Source organism: Mus pahari, chromosome 12, assembly GCF_900095145.1.
Source record: "Mus pahari chromosome 12, PAHARI_EIJ_v1.1, whole genome shotgun sequence".
Lineage (NCBI taxonomy): Eukaryota > Metazoa > Chordata > Mammalia > Rodentia > Muridae > Mus > Mus pahari.
The window spans coordinates 23,519,148-23,540,486 of record NC_034601.1 but is presented as its reverse complement, the minus strand read 5'-3'; the positions used below and the strand labels follow the sequence as shown (position 1 = coordinate 23,540,486).

At 37.6% G+C, this 21,339-nt stretch overlaps 1 protein-coding gene across 4 annotated transcripts in view; it reads left to right on the top strand.

Annotated features, from left to right (window-relative positions):
* Fgf12 (fibroblast growth factor 12) overlaps nt 1-21,339 on the top strand; it is a 559,190-nt gene that overhangs the window by 354,079 nt on the left and 183,772 nt on the right. For all 4 annotated transcript variants that reach the window (XM_021209134.2, XM_029544609.1, XM_021209133.2 and 1 more), the window contains one exon: nt 12,027-12,130. In XM_021209134.2, the coding sequence (XP_021064793.1) occupies nt 12,027-12,130 (104 nt within the window). The remainder of the gene's footprint in view (nt 1-12,026; nt 12,131-21,339) is intronic.

The window sequence follows — 21,339 nt, the reverse complement described above, 5'->3', positions numbered from 1 at the left end:
AGGAAGGAAAGCGCCACCGGAGGAGTCACCCTAATCCCAGCAGAATGTCTCAGCCCTTACAAGCTGTCTGTGGTAGGCTGCCTCCAAGCATGCGCAGCACCTGCTCCCTGTCTCCTGAATCCTCACTTCTGCCACCTGCGAGCCCTATGCATCCATTTACAGCTGCACAGATCACATTATGCTCAAATGATAGCTGCATCGGCGTTTCTATGTTCGAGTACCACCTCCTTATTTGTCCTTCTAGCAAGCAACGAAATATGTTCCATCATCCCAAATCTCGGCGACACATGCTTTCATTGGCTTACTCCAAGTGAAAAACAGTTGAACGGAATGGATTTCAGCCAAGGGCACATCTACTTTTCCTTATTCCCCTTCCACCTCCTTGAGTTGCGAAGATCTTCAAGGCCTGGATAGCTGTGGCTTTCTTTCAGTGTTTGTAAAAATAACCCGTGTTCGAACAATAAGGAACCGCTTACCCCTGTTCTCCATCACCCATGGAAAGACATGGCTGCTTGAACAGAGGGTCAGGTCACTTGGCTTTCCCCTGCTGAATCCTTAACTCTTTCTTCTCTGTAAAATGATGTGTTTGTAAAAGACATACTTAAAAACAGAAGACTTTTAAGTTTGTAAGCTGACGAGTATTTTTAACTTTGGAAAGACTGTAAAAAAAAAAAAAAAGAAAAAAAAAAAGCAAAGGTGTAAGACACAGCAGCACAGGAGGTTTCATACTGAACTTAAGAACAGTGATGACATTCCCTTCTACCTTAAACCAGTACGCAGAGCTAAGGCAGGCACCTCTTGTCCTTGACTTTCCCAGTTGTTCCCTAGCTAATCATTTTACCCAAGGTTTCAGCCTCACCCATCTTCCACGGTCAGAGACCTAGTAAAGGCAAAATAGAAGGAAAACTCACTGCTCTGTCCAACGTTCCCCTCCCACAGCTCTAAGAAGAAAGCGTAAGTTTGACTGGTGAGGTTTGATAATAAGCCAACCTCCTGCTTCAGAGTTTCCGTGCCCCTGTTCTCTGGCTTCTTAAAATCGACCTCACTGTTCCTCAGATTTTCTTGGGGAAATGTGAACAAAAGTCCGTTTACCTTTGATAGCATGCCAACAAGAAGAAAGTTTTCCACCCAACTCTAGCTTGTGGAACTAGTGAATTTATTGTGGTTACTTACATGAGCATGGTTCAGGGGCTGCTTACAGAAGCAGGAGTCAGTGGTTTGCTGTGGGGTTGGGGGAGCATGAATGACTCAAATACAGCTGAATCACCAAGGAGCCCACCCCAGAAGGAATAGTAAGGCATGAAAGCTGTATCCAGGAAGCTCCTTGATCACTTTGTAGGCATCTCCACTAAAGAATATTCTTTGCTGCAATCTGGAGCATTTCTTTTAGGGGAGGTTAGAATTATCACTTCTTGGTCCTTGATGATGAATAATTTGGGCAGGGAAATACCAATGATTCCAGTGCAAAAGAACATAGCTCCTGTTCTTCATAGATTTTTAAGTCTTGATTTTCAATATTGCTGTACAATAGAATCACCTGTAGAGTTAAAGAGTATTGTTTTTTTTTTTTTCTATCACAGAGATTTTCATTTAGTTGACATAGCTGTGATGTAGGCATCAGAATTTAAAAACAAAACAAAACAAAAAAAACAACAACAACAACCCATCAAAACTTCCCTAGAATTCTGTGATACACTGCGGTTTGTGAACCAATGGCCTATACTCATCTATGGAACTTCACTTTGAAGGTTCGTGTTCCACATTTGCATTATTTTATTGCACAACTTTATCCAAAAGTTTTAATTAGCTTAAAGCACAGAGGTATCATCAGAATCTTTCCTGGAAGATTTTTACAATATTTTATTTTAAAAGTAGTTCATGAAGCTGGAAACGATGGGTTTGTAGAACAAGTGATCTTCCTGTATGCCTAACAGGTGCCACTCACTTCCCACAGCCACAACCTTCTCTTTTACCTGTGTTCAGACACCTTCCTCCAGTGACTGACAGTTACCACAGCTGTCACATGGGCACCCCATTTTCATCCATACCAATGGAATGATGCCTTTGGGTCATGGAGCTACACAAAAGAATCGGATACAGTTCCTTCCAGTTCTCGGAGCAGTAGAGGAGTTTGGACTTGCATTTAAAAATAAAACGCGATGTAAGATACTTCTGGTACTATGGGGTGATCAGACAAATCATGAGGTTTTAGAGATCGGAGATCCCTCAAAGCCATGGACTCAGACGAGGTTAGTTTTAAATTGAATCTTGAAGAATAGGAACAGGACACATAATCTAAGATGAGAAAAATTGAGTTTCAGATAAGGAAGCAGGAAATCACTTGGTGGCGAAAGCTTCTGCTATGTTGGAGAAAAATGAGTTGACGGCGGTTGGAAAAAGATTGTGTGGGAGAGGTGGAATGTTTCAGACATTGGGGGTCATGGGGGTTGGTCATGTCTCTGTTGTAGGAAATAGAGTCAGGAAAAGTTACTGGTCATTTCAGGTGGGTTTGAGCAGAGTCCGGGGCTTCGGAAACATTCCAGTCATCTTTTATGGTAGAGATGGGTCAAAGCAAAGCTTTAAGCTAGAGACTGATAAAAGGAGGAAACCAGTCTTATGTTTTTAAATCATTTTTAATCCCACCATTTCTAAAAGAATTTATCACATTGCATTTATTTCTGTGGCACTCCTTATAGTTTCAGAGTGAGGCAGACTTTTTTTTTTTTTGGCATGGTAATGTGTTAATGAGGCACACAGTCTAGTTGTAGAGTGTAAACCAGTTTGCTCAAGTAAGATGTTTTGTAATTTCTCTGTGCAATTGTACATAAGAAATAAATTATATTTTGGATAGGCAGAGTATTTCAGGAGGATTTTTGTGTCACGCTCCAATATTGCTCACTATTGTCTGTTTTCCTCATTATTTTTATAACTATTTGGATTCTAATTGCTTACCTTGTCTCTTATGTAAGAACAACAGTCTCACATTGGAGCCACAGGATTTAGATTTCAAATCAGCTCATTTGTTGGCTGTCTTTATGATCCTGGGAAATCTACATTTTTACACATCAACTTTCTTTCAGGTTTCTAAAGAGGGACACCCAGAGCACACATGGAATTAATATATAATATTAATATAATATTTCAAACTAACTGTCGAAATAACGAGGGTCACACGTTTCCTTTTCACCACTCTGTCCTAAGTTGCTCAGTGTCTGGAATATGCACACTGCATTAATGAGTAAGCCTAACAGGAAATAATGTCAATATGGCTGCAGCATAGAGTGGAAGATTTGTGGGAGATATAATTGTGAAAGTTCTTGCGTGAAAAGATTCTTGGATGCTTTGCCTCATCCATTGATCTTGTGGACTGACAACCTGTGCTGTTCATTGAATTCTCCAAACGAACTGGGAGACACGTCTTCTGTGTAAGACAAATTGGCTGCTGAGGAAGAGTGATGACAGGCATTTGCTTCCATTATCGATAGTGAAGTGCTTCATTTTTCATCTTAAAAGGGGGAAAAAAAAGACTCACATTGAATTGACTTGTTAATTATGCAGGGTTTTTCCAACATCTCTGGAGTATGGTAGAGAACATGCTATAGTAGTCTCACCATTACAAAACCAAAGGCAGGCCCTTTCTTAGTGCTCAGGTGTGTACATATTTGCTAGTTTTTGTGTCAAAGAAAGAGACTGCCATGTTGCTCATTTTCACCAAGCTGGAAATCCACAATCTGTGTTGCCAGGCAATGGCTTAGAAGAGAAATCTCAGTCTCTAAGCCCCAGGCCACTAATCAGTTCCATAAGTCAACAGATTCATAGGGGAATCTAAATCAGCTGGTGTGATTATTTGGCCAGTTGTTCATAAAGCAGGGCACCAGACTGGATGCATTGGGTCAGCAAAGTCTAAAGTATGTTGACTCCACAGTCTTATGTAGGATGTTATTTAAAGTATATGTTGTTTGGACTTCCTGGATTGGCATTTGTGTAAGGCGAAACCCAAAGCATTTCCTATCCCAGGATATTTTAAGAAAGCCAAATAAAAACATGGAGTGGCGATCATCCAGCCCTGCTACCTCTAAATTTCCAGATTTAGAGACAAGAAAACATCAAACTTGTAACCATTTGGCTTTTCTATATCTGCCCTGTTCCAGAATAATGACATGGAGGCTTCTTTATTTATGAATTAATGTCTAGGACTTAAGCTAGGCTTGTCCTCTAACTATCTCATAACTCAACTAATCTATTTAGACTATTCTATATCTATCATGTGGCTGGTTACCTCTTCTCAATTTCTTACGTCTGACTTCTTCCACATCTCCGTGTCAAATATCCTGCCTATGCCTGTTTCCCAGAATTCCTATCTCTTCACAGAAGTCCCACCTATTCTTTTGAGCCTTGCTATTGGATGTTCAGCTCTTTATTGACAACTGATGCTTTTACACAGTGCACAAGAAGTTGTCCCAACACAAACCCAATCAACATGCTAATGATGTTTTGTGTTTAGCTTGATAAATTTAGATCTGGTTTATTTCTATTTTATTATCTTAATTTATGTTCATAAAAACTTAGTGAACTCTGTAGACTAAAGAGCAAAGAATCCTTGTCACCAAGGTCTTAAATCTGTTAAGTGTAAGGGTGATATCTCAACATGGGCCGAGCCTCATTCTGATCTTGTGATCCTCACTTGAAAACTAAAGGGATAGGCCAATATTATTTGTCTCTTAATTTCCATAAGAAAAAGTGAAAGAATTATTTGGGTTTTGATTGTGCAAGGCATTATTGATACTACAAAGTGAAAAAGGAAAAATTTTCAGCACTTAATAACTTTTCAAAGAAATCACTAAAGCAGCTTAATTTTAGAAATCAAGCTCACCATTTATGCATTCTGTAAAGCATCATGCACACAAACTTATATTAACCATAGCTAGAGTAGTTTAACAGAATGACAGGTATTCTAAAAGGTCATTTCCAAGTAAATGATCTATTTAATAGATAGCAAGATATTTGAAAATAGCAAGCTTACAAAGACAGCCAGGCATATACACAAGCATGAGAACGATGTGCAGTAGGTACTCTGTGCAGAGTTAGGATGATGTGTGCAGTGTAGGATGGAGGTGAGGAATGAATAATCAGTTTACATGAATAAGCAAGTCTCACCCTCCCATAATTTATGTAATCGCCTTCATATTATTGAAAGATAGAGAGTTTAGACCATCTTTCATTTTGCTGAACGTTTAACCATGACACTTTGTTATTGAGAACAGAAAGGTTGCAGAATTGATGTTAGAGAGTGATAAAATAAGCAATAAAGACAAATATTTCATTACAAAAATATCAATAGAGCGCCTTAAATTATTATTATAAACACTGCAATTATAAATATTTCAATAGGAGAAAACAACTGGATTACTTCAGGTTAAGTCTTTGTATTATAGAGCATTTTATTCATACATGAATAAAATGTCTTTGTTGAAAACAGCTTGAAATCTAGAAAAAAATTATTTACTTTTAAATATCTCCATTCTCTCAGTATCTTCCATTTAGTTTCTAATGGGTTATAAGATTTCCCCCACCCCTCATTGTCGACTGCAAAACTTCAGCCGTTAAATTTGAAATGCAACTGTTTTTTTGTTTTTTGTTTTAAAATACCTGTTCATTATTACAAGCAACAAGAAACTTGTCCTTATAACTTAGTTATGGGGCCAGTGAGCTGGCTCAGTGGGTAAAAATGACTGCTAACAAGCATGAAAAGTGAGTTGTACCTCTGAGACCCACATGGAGGAAGGAGAGTACCCATTCCTGTAAGTTGCCTTCTATCCTCCATACGGAAGCCTGCCCATGCACTCCTCCATACGAGCGTGAACATGCAAAATATAACTAAGATGAAATTTAAAATGTTATCCGTGAGTACACTGAGTTTGTATCTTTCAGAGGTGATTTTTATAGGGGCCTTGTTTTCTTCTAATTTCTTCTCTTCACTTACTCTCTTCCCTCTCTTCTTTGTGATAGATGGATGTGCTATTATATCCTTGTCACTTGAGGTACATGATAAGCAGCTGGATATTAATTTGAAAATAGCATAGCATTTCATGAAACAGTATCTTTCTATTCCAACATCAGTTTGAAAGATGTGAGTCTGGGTATTCTCACAGAACAGAACTCTCAGGATGAATGTACGTGTGTGTTAAATTAAAGCAACTTTAAAGTAGTAACCACAGACGAGGCATACCTAAGTGCCTTGCCTCTGTAGCTGTGTGTTCCTTGAGTCCCGAGGACCTCAGCAATTGGAGTAGGTAGCCCCACAAAAGCTCTCAGTAGGGAGTGAAAACCCAGAGTTGCTCAATTCCTAGGCTGGGTGTCTCTGCAGTAAGCCCCGAAGATTCCTGGAGAGATGCTGATCTTTATCCTACCATGAAAGCCTGCCAATGCAGTGCTTCTGCCATCAGAGAAGGAATCATCATCATTATCATCATCATCAGCAGCAGCAGCAGCAACAGCAGGCAAGAAGGAAGGTACAGGAAGGGGAAAGCATCCTCCTTCTGCCATACCCACTTACCCGAGCTCTTTTTTTTTTTTTTTTTTGAAATATATGAATTTACTATGAAATTTAAATATTACAGTGGTGATGCTTACTGGTTCATAGACAACAGTACTTCAACCAATAGCCAAAGTGATACTTTTTAAGAGAAGGCACGGCCCACAATCAGGAGGTGCTTTTCACACCAATCAAAACAATTGGGACGGTTCCTCAGTTGAGGCTCTCCATTTAGGTGATTTTATTTGTGGCAAGTTCACATTAAAACTCGTCACAACAGCCTATAATGTTTTTATGACAATGGATACTAAAAACTCTCCCCTTTCTTGCAACCGTTTACCTCCTTGTATCCTGACGGAGCACAAGTTGCTCTCTTGCATAAACTCCTGCATTCTGAGTTTCACTTCTCAGAATATAGGGACTTTCCCGCTTCTGTTAGATTCTATATTCAAATGCAGTTCATGTGCAGTAAATATTAGCTTAAATTTCTCTCAAATGGTCAATTACGGAAAATCTTCCTAGAAAAGATAAGAATAAGCAAGACAGAGTTTTGATGCATTTTTTAATTATTATTATTTTTTATTCAGCTGTTAGGTAACATTTTCTTAGATCAAGGCCATGTTAGGTCCAGTGCCTTTATGTTAAAGACATGAAAGGACCACCAGAGGAAATGTATTCACTGGAGGTTGCATCTGATGGAGTCACTAATCTCCCCTTGCACATTCAGGGGATTTGACCTACTGTAAGTTCACAATAGATAGATCTGTATGAAAGTGTGTTTGTAAATAAGGCATATTTTGTAGGTACTTACAAAGTTCTGTAGACATATTTAAGTCACATATAAAAAAAACACAAACTGTGACCATGTTACCAAGCAAGACATTAGAGGGGTGTCTTAAGAGATTTGCACTTAGGAATGGAGATAGATAGGTAAGTAAATAATTCTAAGGATCATTTCCCACCTACATTAATGAAATACCTGTAGGAAGGAACCTACTATCTCTGATGGGCTTCTGCAAGACTCGGGATTGTTGAATAAATTAGAGCTTGAAAAATAGAAAGATGGGGATGAAGAGATGGGTTAGTGTTAAGAGTGCTTTCTGCTCTTCCAGAAGGACCCAAGCTAAGATCCTAGCATCCAACTTGCACAACTCACTGCTATTGGTAACTCTAGATCTACCATCTTCTTTAGGGCTTCTGTGGGTACTTACACATGGCGATTATACACCAGAATACAGGCATTCACACACACACAAACACACACACACACACACACACACACACACACACACACGCACGCACGCACACACGCACATACACACACCCCTTCGAAAGTCAGATGAAAAGAATTATCTGCAATAACCACTTCTATCTACAACCAAGAGGAAGTTAGGAAATGGCAAAAAGCTATATTCTGCTAATTATCTTGGATGTAGTAGGTGACAGGTATGAAATTATAAATGTAGGATGGTGTCAGGTTGTAAGAGATAGAAACAGACTAGCAAGGAAATGGCATGAGCAGATGCTACAGTTCTGAAGAATGTGGTAGAGTCCAGAATCCTTGTTACTGAAAGACTTAAGGATGAAGATCACATTTAGTAGAAATTCTCACCCAGTATGGAGGTCTTCTCTATGCCAGAGTGGTCTCTGGATGAGGCAGAAGTGAGGTGCACATGTGTACAGGTGAAGGTGTTGCGTCCTCTGACTGAATTGTGGTTTAAAAGGTGGTTTTGGATTGCCAAGCATGAGTGCTGGGAGCCTAACTCCTGAAGAACTTAACTGAGTAGGCTTTTAGTTCTTACCACCGAAAAGTCTATTTAAAGTTGTTTGCTGAATCTTTGAGGTAAAAGCTAAGTTTCTCTAAGCAGTCTATTTGAAAGCCATTATCACCTGTGGTTTATGGAGGATGTTCTCTGTTTGTGTTAGTTACCCAATAGTATTTCTATGTTCCTTAAGCCCCTCACAGAAGGACAGCCCTCCAATGGCTTCTCTCTTCTGCTATAGTTGCCTCAGCCAGGCTCCAATTGTGATGGCTTAGTCTCTTCTTGGGAGATACATTCTTAGAAGTTTTTTACTCCCTTCATTTTTTCTTACAAGAATCATTATTAAAATCTGGTATTTTCTAGTAGATGCTTTAATTTATAATGCATAATTGCCTTGCATTTAATTTAATAGGTTCTTTGCACACAACTTCTGCTTTCATGAACACCCTCTATCAAGATTACATGGACTCAACCAATAAGGACCATTTTCTTTCCCCAAAGTAAGGGTCAGTAACTGAGTGATGGTCTGCTTCCATCGTCCCACTCTTAGGGACTCTGCCTCTTTCACGGGTCTGCAGTAACCTGATTGGAAATAGCCCTTGTTTTCAAGTCAGAGATGATGCAGGGGCCACAATTCCACTGAAACAGAAATAAGACAAAATGTTGAGAAGAGGAAATGAAGGAACATTGTCTTTAGGAAGGGTGCTTTAAGAATATGAAGACCTGTGTGTCTGTGTCAAATAGTCTGTAAGAGCTATCTCTAGCCATAGCATGTGTGGGAAAATCAGGTAAGATATAAATTTCTTTGAGACGAGATAAGAACAATTTTTGGAAATTAAGGCTCAAATGAAAACAAAGAAGTGATATAGTTTATTTTGTTTTTTGTTTGGTTTTTTGTTTTTTTGTTGTTGTTGTTGACAGATAACTATGTGAGTAAGCTAGAAACCCTTGGTTTAGAGTAACTTTAGCCTTAGTTACCTCTCTGAATTTACTTGTCTTAAAAATTGATTTAATTCTCATTTTGCCAGAAATTCTTAATAACATTTATGGATTAGGACCAAATACCATTGATGAGTTTATAAGCACGTTATAAATGCACAGTTATGAAATGTTATCTTCTGAAGCATTAAACGAGTTGCTGAGCATAAACTAAAAAAAAAAAAGTTCTAAGGGACCTTGTGGCTATTTTACACATGTTGATCATAACTTGTTAGCTAGAAATATTGAATATCTGGCTAGGGATATTAAATAAATTTCATATTAAATAAAGTTAGGGATATGGCTCAATGAGCAAAGTGCTTGGAGTACAAATGGGAGGTCCTAGGTTTCAACCCTTGGAGCCCTTATAAGGTGGGCATGATAGTGTGTATGGCATCCAGAGTTCCTATGGTAAGATGGGAGATGGAGAGAAAGTACCTGCAAGCTTGGGGGCCAGATAGCCTAGCACACATACCTGGGAACAACTCAGAAACCGTGCTTCAAAAGAAGGTGAGAGGTGAGCACATACATACACCTGCGGGTGCCCTGTAGCCTACACATGTGCACTGTGGTGTGTGTGTACATCATCCACATACACAGAAAGCAACATTTACTGTTAATATTAAATAACTCTGCTTCTGAAACATTTTAGAGGGCATAGTGGCTTTTCTAGATTCTTTTGGTACAAACAGGTACAGTACATTGTTACACCTTCCTTACACACCCACCTTACACGCTTGCCTTACAGAGAGGAAACTAATGACATGGAGCTCAAAGTCATGTGACTCTGAGTGGCTGGTATAGAAACATCCACTTCAAAATGCTCCATCCTTTAATCCTGTGTCCATTTGGTAAAGTCTAAATCTGTCTGATTAGAAGAATCCTTGTTTATTTATTTACATGTTGTGCTTTTTCCTCTCTCACAAGAAAGAGTGTAAACTTCTCCTTTTCTAAATATCAGCTCCCATCTCATGTTTGGTGTGAAACAATTCCTGGATGCCTCAGGTCACAGAACTCTTCCATGTTTTTTTTTTTCCTGTACTTCCACACAAAACAAACTATATATAGAAAGAAGCACATATTACATTTAATTATAGAAATATATTATACAGCGTGTTAGGTTACTTCATATGCCTTAGCTTTGCCTCCTTAAGGAGATCGTTTTATATTTCTTAAGCCATTTAAAATGTGCAAGATCAATGGTGAGCCTATAGGAAGAACTCAAATTAGCTTACCTTTAAATTGAGTCAAAAATTAATCCTTAATCAACTGTTACAGCATAGCCCAAACTTCCATGAGAAATGTGCAAACAGGTTCAAAGAGGCCTCCTCTTAGCCAGTGTCATCAACTAGGTGTCTAATCCTGCCACAGCAAACCTGAAGTCTAAAAGTTTATCTTCTGCAAGACTCACTTGAAAAATTGACGACAATCCAAGCTCAATACCTGCCTGTGTCTGTGCTGTGTGCACACAGCTTACCATCTCAAGTTGAGAGCAGCCAGCTGGAAGCTCTTGGGTTAATTTATGGGTGTACTCAAGCAAACTTTGGCAGGCTCAGACCTGATGGAATTTTATCTATAGAGAGGGTAAATGAGGACTCCTAGTCAGTGTATTAAAGAGAACTGCAAGGAATTCTTTTACAAATGTAGTCATGAGGTATTTAGTGCCTCTTTGCAATGCCATCTAGAAAGTGTAACTAGGTGGTTTCCTTCCTTCTGTGCTTGATGCAAGTATTTCTAGGGACATATTTTACGCCCAAGTCGTTGCTAGAAGGAGCATAGGGCACCATCTTTGTCTTTCCTGGTCCATGCGTTTGTGTTTCTCTGAGTGAACACATTGGCTTAGTAATTTGAGCTACAGGCAATTTGAACAAATAAAGACCACAACATTCCTGTTTGGTTTTACATTGTTTACGTCAACTCATCAACTTAATTTTCATGTTTTATATAGTTTATTTTTCTTTAGCAACGACATATGTCTGTTGTAGCTCAAACTATCTGTAAATTGCCTGTCCATTTGTCTTACTGTTCTGTTGATGTGCAGAGACACCAAGGCCAAGGTGATTAAAAAAAAAAAAAAAAAAAAAAAAAAAGCATTTAACTGCGAACTTGTTCCCAGTTTCAGAGGGTGGGTTCATGACCATCACGGCAAGGAGCAGAGCAGCAAGGATGTGGACACGGCACTGTGCTATAGCTAAGAGCTCACATCTAAGTCAAAGGCCATCGCCAATGACATAACACTCCTCCTCCAATAATGCCATACCTCTTAATTCTTCCCCATGCAGTCAGACCACTTACTAAAGATCAATCACACAAATATAGGGCCTTATGGGGGCCACTTGCATTCAAACTGCCTTGTCATTTATCAACATATCTTCATTTATACCTGAAGATTCAAAATCTTCCTCAATTTTGTTCTCACTTCCACAAAAAACTATATATAGAAAGAAGCACATATTACATTTAATTATAGACATAAATTATACAGTGTATTAGGTTACTCCATATGTCTTAGCTTTGTCTCCAAAGCAGTGTGGCTATCTTTGTGGTTTTAATTCTCTCTCCCTGCCTCCCAGTCTCCTTCTTTATCCCTTCTCTCCCCCTCCCTTTCCATAAATAACTTTATACTATTGCCAATCAATAGATTTTTAATATCAAAAATGTAAGACCATTGTAAAAAAATCAAAGTGATTTATTCACATGGTTAGTCATTTTTTCTTTTCTTTCTTTTTTCTTTTCTTTTTTCCTTCTAGCCCTCTTCAATCTAATTCCTGTGGGACTGCGTGTGGTGGCCATCCAAGGGGTGAAAGCCAGCCTTTATGTGGCCATGAACGGAGAAGGCTATCTCTACAGCTCAGTGAGTTCAGTCGTGTGTGTGTGTGTGTGTGTGTGTGTGTGTGTGTGTGTGTGTGTTAGTAAGAAATCATTTAAAGGAACTCATGTCTCCTTATAATTTCAAATCAATTTTGAGGACTGTTGTAAAGATTTTACCCTTTGGATGTTAATGGTCATGCTCTAGGAGGTGAGAATGAACCAATCACTTTCTGCATTATGTATTTTTACATCTAATTTCAACTTCTGGATAATGCAGTTTGGAACCTACCCCTCTGTTCAGTTTCAAGAGTAAGATACTTTTCTTCATTAACTCTCCTTTGAGGATAGCAGATGATGTATTGAGGGTCTTTTTTTTTTATATTATTGTAGAGAAAGAACTTTCATAGATGCTCCCTAGTATGTCATATTCTCTCATTAAAAGAATTACCTAATTTAAAGACAATGAAAATTTGTAGACTGAGCTCTGGATTAGGGGCAATGACATCTGTGTATTATACACACATCAACATAGTGTGTGTGTGTGTGTGTGTGTGTGTACAAACCACTTTTTTACTTTTTTATCTTAGTTTTTTGGACCTTTGAAATGATGGTGTTGGTCCCTCCTATGTATAACATCTCTTCAAATCTAAAAGTGAGAAATGATGTAGCTACAGTAGCTATACCATGAGCACTGATTTATTTTTAAGAATTTAAGACATATTTTTAAGTTAACACTATCCTGGTTGTTCTCTCTCAAAATTTTAAATACATGCCTGAAAAAAATGTAAGTGTTCTGAATAATTTATGTTTTTCATACCAGAATTGGTTGTTTGTGACTCATAAAAACAATGTCCTTTGAAAACTACAGCTAAAGGTTTCTACACACTCTATAATCTTGGTCATTGTGTGGACTATCTAGGAAGTCCACCTGTGCTTCTCAACTGTGGGGTAAACACTGAATAGTGTTAGTATACTTCAAGAAACTATTTACTGTATATCTCATACATAATACATGCTTATTAGTAATGCCTCTGTAATCATATTACATTTAAGCTCCTATTGTTTGAATGTTCCCAACCACCTATGGTAAATATCATGTAACAGATAGACCAGCTTCTCTGAGGTGATCATTACATGCTGCTTGCCTTTATTGCTATGACATACTCTCCCCATAAATATGTATAATGAATGAGTTAGTGAAAACACAAGATAGTTTGAAGAGATTAAAGGTGACAATCTATTTCTGAGCATATTCAGATCTGAATGTCCACTTATATTTACAAATTTACAAAAATTTCCATTTATATTTATCCACATGCATATGCTACACATGCACATACATTGTCAAAATCATATTTAAAGACGGAAACATTTTCATGCAAAGTAGCAAGCATTCATTTTTCATGCCTCATGGTAGATGCACTGACAATTCTTCATAGAACATCATCAGGAAGCTCTTTTAAAATTTTCTTTAACTTTTTTTCATCACCAGAGATTGACCTAGGGACTCCAACATGCTATGCGAGAGCTCCACCCCTGAGCTATGGCTCCAAACCCTCACAAAGTCACTCAAAATAGAAAAATGAAAATAAGCGTAAAGAAGGGCACTTTGTTCAATAATTCTATTTAGCTAAACAACAGCAACACAAATGTTGAGTGGGATAAAAACTAAAATGTGGAGAAGACTGAGGCTGGTATCCAAAACTGCGTGAGGCATCACATTCACATGTAAAGGCTCAGGGTCCAACACCCAGAAGCTGCAGGGCATCTGTCACTGAGCTAGGGTTGATTTTTGTCGGCCAATGGTTGATGTTAATAATAGGCAGTACAGAGTGCAGTGAAGATTCCTCCCTTAAAGCTTTTTCAGTGTTATATTCTTTCTATATTTTTTATTTAGAAATGAGGCTAAGTATATGGGTTTGGGGTCTGTAGGAGGGAGATATTTCAAAGAAACTTACAGTTTTGATTATAGTTGGAATTATGAAATAGACTCATCACTTTTGTAAAGCCATCAATCACATACTGAATTACAGGCTCTGCTATTTAAGATTGCTTTTTATCAGTTTCTTATAAGATTGCTTATAGAATCATAGTGCTTTCTTTGCTAGAATGCCATGGTCAATCATCCTATAATTCTAAGTGGATCATCTAGGATGCTAGGGTCAATTATCATATAATTCTAGGCAGATCATCTCTGGCGTATCTCCTCTGGTTCTTTCAAAACACCTCTGTCTCTGGCCCAGACTGATATGGTGAGTACTGGTTTAAAACAGTCTGTAATGGGACTAAAGAGTCCAATATCAGAGTGTGTGGCCCCCTCATACTCTGTACTGCATTCCTCTGTCCGGTGTAGTGCAATGAGAGATGGGGGCAGAGACCTTGTGAGATCAAAGGCAGTTGCTATCTTCATCTTTCCTGAGGTGTGTTTGCCATGTGCTAAGGTTTGAAGTTATTTGAAAAGCAGCTTCCAGTTTCCTGTGACCAGTGCACTAGTGCACATGAGTGAGGGCCATCAAGAGACACGTGGAGGGAGGGGTCAGTGGCTGTTCAAACTGCAGAACTCCTAGAGAAGTAGATTCCAAGAGGAATCCGTGGGTGTTTTCTTTTTCATATTGCCATTTTTCTGGTTTCTGTTTAGGTTTAAGGTGGAGGTGCACTCCCTTGTTGCCTTTGAGTCTCTTCATTCAATAAGAAGCAGGAGGGAAGATGAGTAGTGAGGTGGGCTGGTTGCTGTAGCATGGAGCTAGAAGGGTTAATGTCAGTAGTAATAGTTTATATGTGTATCTATATGTATATCTAGATCATTTATATCTGCATCATATCATCTACTTCTATCTCTTTCTCTATAGATATCTATACCCATATCTATAGATAACCTATATCTGTATCTATCTATATCTATGTCTAATTATATATTATCTATATCTGTGCCTATACATAATCATTCCATTTTACATGTTTAAACCTACTTTGCTTTTTATCTTTTTAAACTCTATTGCATTATTGAAACTTTCCTTTTCTTTTACTCTTCTAAACTTTAGCTGCATTTCTGTTCCTTAGTGGTTGCTTCTAGTTTTCAATTTTTACACACACACACACACACACACACACACACACACACACACATACACATACTGACATATAATTTTGTATTTCTGTCTTCAAAAAAGCTCATGAGCTATGGGATATTTTCTTGGCTATTAAATAAAATTTCCCAATCTGATTACCTGTACTTTAAAATGAATTATTTGTAGATACCTTACTTTTTAACCAACCTTTGAAAATAATCTCTATGAATAGTTTGTATATGTGTGCACACACACGTATGTGTTAAATTTACTCTTGCTGTGTTTACTGTTTTTCTAAAGTACATCTTTCATTATTCTCTGTGTGACGGTCCATGTGTTGTGGCTTAGGGTTTGTGTGAGAATCTCCGTGTAACTGAGGATTTCCTGCCTCATGAGTTCATACTTCCTTTGGTTTCTCCCTTTGACTATAGTCCAGGTACATGTGTGTGTTTCACTGGGCCAGCATTTTCCCTGGCCAGCATTTTCCCTGGCATCCACTGGTTTCTGGCACCTGCTGTTGAATGTAAGAATTTGTTGTCAATTTAATATTTCCTTTTATGCAATCTCTATAGAAACCTAAATAATATTTTCATTTTTTATATTTCCTGTTCTTAAACTGTCTCGACCTGTTAGAAGTTTCTAATGAGCTTTTAATACAAAAAAAATATAATTCTCCAATGCAAAACCATTTTAACTTGTATCCCATATTCATGTCATGTCTTTTGTGCTATTTTTATGATGTAAGCTAGGAACATTCAAACTCATTGTGTTCAAATTTTATGCAGTTTTGTGATTTCAGTCGTGGTGTTTTTTGTTTCTGAATGTTGAATGGCTTCTATTAATATCCTCCTGTTCTTGATTTATTTCTTCCTGTTTTTTTTTTTATTGTGTAGTTCTTTTTCACTCTTTACAGAAAGTCATTAACTTATCTTGCCAAGCATTTCTAACATAATTCGTCAGTATTTTCCATAGTTACAAATTCATATTTTAAGCATTCATTTTCCCATGTGACATTTTATAATCCCATTCAGGTTAGATTTTAGAATAAATTCGTTAAGTGTTCAGGGTTTTGGCTTTGGGGCATGTCTTTTTCTTTTGATAGTTCTTCTTGTGAGGTTTGCTGCTATGTTGTAGCAACTTTTTTTTTGGTAGATTCTATCCTGCCTCCAGTAACTCAAGTTTAGGTAGTTTTAAGGCATTCCCAAGCTCTTATCCTTGGTAAAAGGGGAGTGAGTGCAGGAGCCAGGGGTGAGAGGTGGTTTTGTCTAGTTGGTTTTCAGGTCATGGACTACACTGTGCTTTAAGGTAGGCATATCATTGTTTTCACTGCATGATAGCTCAGTGCAGCTCACTCTATTAGCAGCTAGTCAGGCTCTGGTCCATGATTTGCACTCAAGAATTTTAGTTACATCAACGAAGTTGAAAGAACTTTGGGTAAAATTGCTTTTGATAGGACACAAAGCCAGGCTGACCTGAAGCTGCAGCCAGTATGGTGCTGTCTCTACTCCATGGGAAGCTTGTGGTTGCTTTGACAGTGTTGATTCTGGCAATGTGGTCAGCCTTGAGTTTTGTATTCTACTTCTGTTGACCTTATTTGGAATGAGAGGGTACATGATACTGTAAACATACAATGAATAATGAATTCTCTTTTCTCTTCTCTTCTCTTCTCTTCTCTTCTCTTCTCTTCTCTTCTCTTCTCTTCTCTTCTCTTCTCTTCTCTTCTCTTCTCTTCTCCGCTCCGCTTATTTCACTTAGCAAAATGTTTTCATTTTCATCCATGTTATAGCATGCAATAGGGTTACATTTGTTTTGAAAACTTAGTAAGATTCCAGTGTGCGGGGTTTTGTTGTTGTTGTTCATTCATGTATTGAAAAGCATTTAAGAGTTCCTTCTACTTCTTGGTTATGGGATTAATGCTGTACCAAACATAGTGATACAAATATGTCTACAAAATCTCTTCATTTCTCTGCATATATGCCCAGAGATAAAGTTACTAGACCATACAGCTCTATTCAAAATCTTTTGGAGGACCCTGTACTGTCTTCCCCGCATCGGCACTGTTTTGTATTGCTACCACCAGTGCACGATGGTTCAAATACCACTTCCCCAGCCAACACTTGACGCTTTCTGAATTAATTGTTTTGCTTTTGATGTTGATCACCCCATCTCATAGGATGAGACCAAGTACAGTTTGAGTCAAGGTTTAATTTTCAAGGCCCCAAAGGTCACTGACATTCCGTACATCACTTATGATGTCTTCTCCATAGTCTTGTGAGAGGAGCACATTTAATTCCTTTAGCAGTGTTTCGTTTACATGCTTGTTTTATCTGTTTGCTGCTCGGTTAGAGCTTGCTCATGCGTGGTGGGTATTTACTCTTTACCAAGTACTACTCACAGATGTTTATTTGCACATGACACGTGGTCTGGTTTACTTTCTTGGTGGGTTTTTGTGCAGAAAAGTGCACCAAGCATTTCCCTTTTGTTCCTCTTGGTGTCTTATAGTGAGGGGACTGTTGGCAAATTCATTGTCATAAAACTGTGATTCTTGTTTTTCTAGAAGCTTTGATTCCAATCCTCACATTTGAGGCTTTAATCTCCTTTGAGTGAATTTAAAAACATATGTTTTATGGTTATGAAGTTTTCCCAGTATAAGCATTAAAATGCATTTGATTTTGTGTGTGTGTGTGTGTGTGTGTGTTTTAAGGTCAGAAACTATGAGGCTAATTGCTTTATTTATTTTCCCCTTTGTTTTAGAGTTTCTTTTGACTTTTAATGTGCATTAATTTTATTCTACAGGAAAAGACATCGAGATTTAATAAAAATGATATTGAATATATAGGCTGTTTAAGATTATTTGGACTTTAAAGCAATATTCAACAGTCTGCTATATGAACTTTGGATATCTTATTATTCATTTGTACCTTCTGACAGTTTTTTTATAGCGAAGTTTTTAAGTGCATTGGTTTTTAACTTCTTTGTTTAAATTTAAACTCACTGTGTCTTTTTGAAAGGAGTTTAAAACAATTTTAATGAAATTAGATAACACTTTTTAAAAGTATATAAAATGAAAGCTCTTTCACGCCCTGTGAAAGAACCAACTGAAACAGATATTTTATGTAAATTTTTCATTATATACATAAATTATATTATATGCATATTGATTAAATATATGATTTAATTTTTGTGGTTTAACTGGTTCTGCTTTCATGTTTAATTTCTGTTATTTTTATGCTTTGTTCTCTTTGAGTTTTATATTTTTGAAATGCCTATAAGACCACCTAGAGTTTCTTAAATTGTTATATTTAGGTGAGGGTCAAAGGAAGAAGGGAATATTTGCATTACACAGAAAAGAGAGCAAAGCTTAAAGTCTACATTCTTTATAAATTTACTCATACCAACATTTTTATACTGAAGTAATTTGAACTGAAGCTTGTATACATGACTGAATTGCAGAGGAATGTCTTTGAGCCTATACTGTAAATCTAGGTCATTTTCATATTGTGCCTAGGAAGTTGGTAATGCAGTTTTTAGTAATTATGGTATACATTGATGTGTACATAAATATTCAAGGATGGTTCTGCAGTTCCATTGCAGATACATTTCTCTATTCTGAATCTGTGATGTTCACAATCCTTCTAGTAGCCCAGCTCCAGAGCCAGCTGATATGTCCTTTAGAAATCACCATTGAAGAGGAAACAAAATGCCTCTTGCACATTAAGGTGCTAGCAATTTGCTTCTGTTTTGCTGGTAGGTAAGCTTTGAATTCATCTTTGATACCTGAGACAGATGTTTTAACAATCACGATCATGAGCATATTCTCTTGTATAGGAAGTCTTTCACTAAAAACTTTCCGAGTTTAAAAGCATTGCATATTATAAGAAATAAAGGGAAATTTTCCTAAAAACTTGGGAAACTATGGTTACATTGGGAAAAGTCTTGGTGATGTTTTAGCCAATTCTGGTTTATGCCTAAAGTCAATTTCAGTCATCTAGTGTACATTGATAGGTGCTATTCCACAGGCCACACATTGTGCTAAACACTCAACATACAAAAGCATTGACTGAAAACTCCTTATCTTTTTAAAATTTTACATATTGTTGTAGGTAAATGTGGTTAGGAGTTTGTTCCACTTACAAGTTCAAGGTCTCAGTGCCCAAGACCACCTGCACTTCTTACACCAAGTCAAAGTTCATGACACCAACACAAAGTTCAGAAGATTCACAAAATTATTCTCTTGCTTGATGAATTACTAGAAACAAATTCTTATAAATAGTTTTACTCATAGTTATGAGTTATCATAGAGAAGTGATGCAAGGTAAGTTGGCCAAGGTAGGACTAAGCATATAGCTGAAAGGTAGAGCCCTGCCAAGTGCCATGAGGCCTGTGTTCAATCCGTTGTCAAGACAACAAAATAAAACAGCCGAAGGAGCAAGCACACAGGGTCAAGTTCTGCAGAAGCACCAAATACACAACTCCTGTTTCCCTTTCTGTGGAATAAGAATGTGTCAATGTTTTGCTTCAGTGAGCAACGGTGATGGAGAATTACTGACCTGGAAGCTCTTCAGAGGCTCTGTGTTAAGAGATTTCACTAGGGCTCCAGTAGTTTGTAGGCATGATAAAATGGGCCGGATGCTTCTCTAGCTCTGAATGAATGGCACACAGCTCCTAGCCTGAATTACACTTGTCATTCTTTGTCTAGGACATGTCCTTCAGACAAAGAGGTTGTCTCCTGGTACTTGGGGGCAAAGTTAAATTCCTAATGTGCTGTAAAATCATCCAATAGAAATGGATGCTATAGCAAACTATGTTAACTTGGCTCCATCCCCACGATCATATTTGCCTTCACTGTTTTGAAGCTTTGATAGACACAATCCTTCTTGTAGTCCAGCAGTGGTTTCAATCAGCTGAAATGTGCCCTTTCCTACCGTGTGTGTGTGTGTGTGTGTGTGTGTGTGTGTGTATGTATGTGTGTGTGTGTGTCCCAACTTGGAAGACGAAAACAGTAAAGAGTGGAGAAAGGAAGTTTGGAGCAGAGGTTCTGGCATGTCAGCATTTGGGAAGTAAAAACTGAAGTGAATGATTTGGGCAACTTCTGAGCCTTGACATTTGCATCTGGAAAATTATACTGAAAAGGCAATTTGAGTAATTTGCATTTTAATGAAGTTTGATGTACTTAGTACACATGTCACTGGCATTTCATTGATTAATAATGATTAATATGTTTAGGAAAGCTCGATTTTTTATTGTAATCATTGTTTGTTTTATAAACTTTAAATAGTTATCTCCCAAATATGAATTAGGTAGTTTATAAACTGATGATCATTTTCTTTAACAGAAAGATCAGTTAAAATTACATTAACACTATTTAACACTGCCTGAAACTGTACCAATTGTATATGAATCTATGGCAGTGATAAATATTCACTTCTTTAAATCTGTCTGTGTTCTAGTGAGTGGTAAGTTATCCTGACGGCAGCTGTAAGGACTGCCAGGAGGGCAGTACTAATGACCGTGTTTGTACAAATAATAAATTTTTGGTTGTTACTTTTAAAAAATGCTTTTAGATTTGTATTCAGGTTTCAAAGCAGTGCTGGGAAAGATGTAAGAAATTAATTTTTAGCTATTGATAATGAAATGTTGCTTAGACAGGAAATTGATCTAATAAAGCAGATCCGAGTAAGGGAACCAGAATATAGGTCTAGGTGTGAACTGAACAGCTGCAAGATTTTCATGACGTATAATGACACCTTACCATCGTGGACTTTTTCGTATCTCCCCCACACTGTCATGTGTCTCATTAGATCTTTGTGATGACTCTGAAATTATTATTGTGGACTGACAGAAGGCCCCTCTAGGAAACAGACAGGTTGAATGAATAAATGATGCTTTTTGAAAGAGACACGGATGGGTAAAGGGGAGCCGCTTTTCTTCAACATCCATTCCTGCAAGCCACATTGCCCTTACTTTCTCTCACAATGAACTGTTTATTACCCTATAGTCTTACAATTACTACGAAGCCCAGAAAACTTTGAAAAGCTTTATGTAAAGACAGCAGGAAAAGTTATTAGGAAAACAAAGGGCAGGCTGCTTGATTCAAGCACAACATTAAACAACGTTTAGAATCTCTCACTGTCTTAGGTCAGTGAAAGCAGACACCTTAGAGACTGGCAAGGACTCTGTGTTT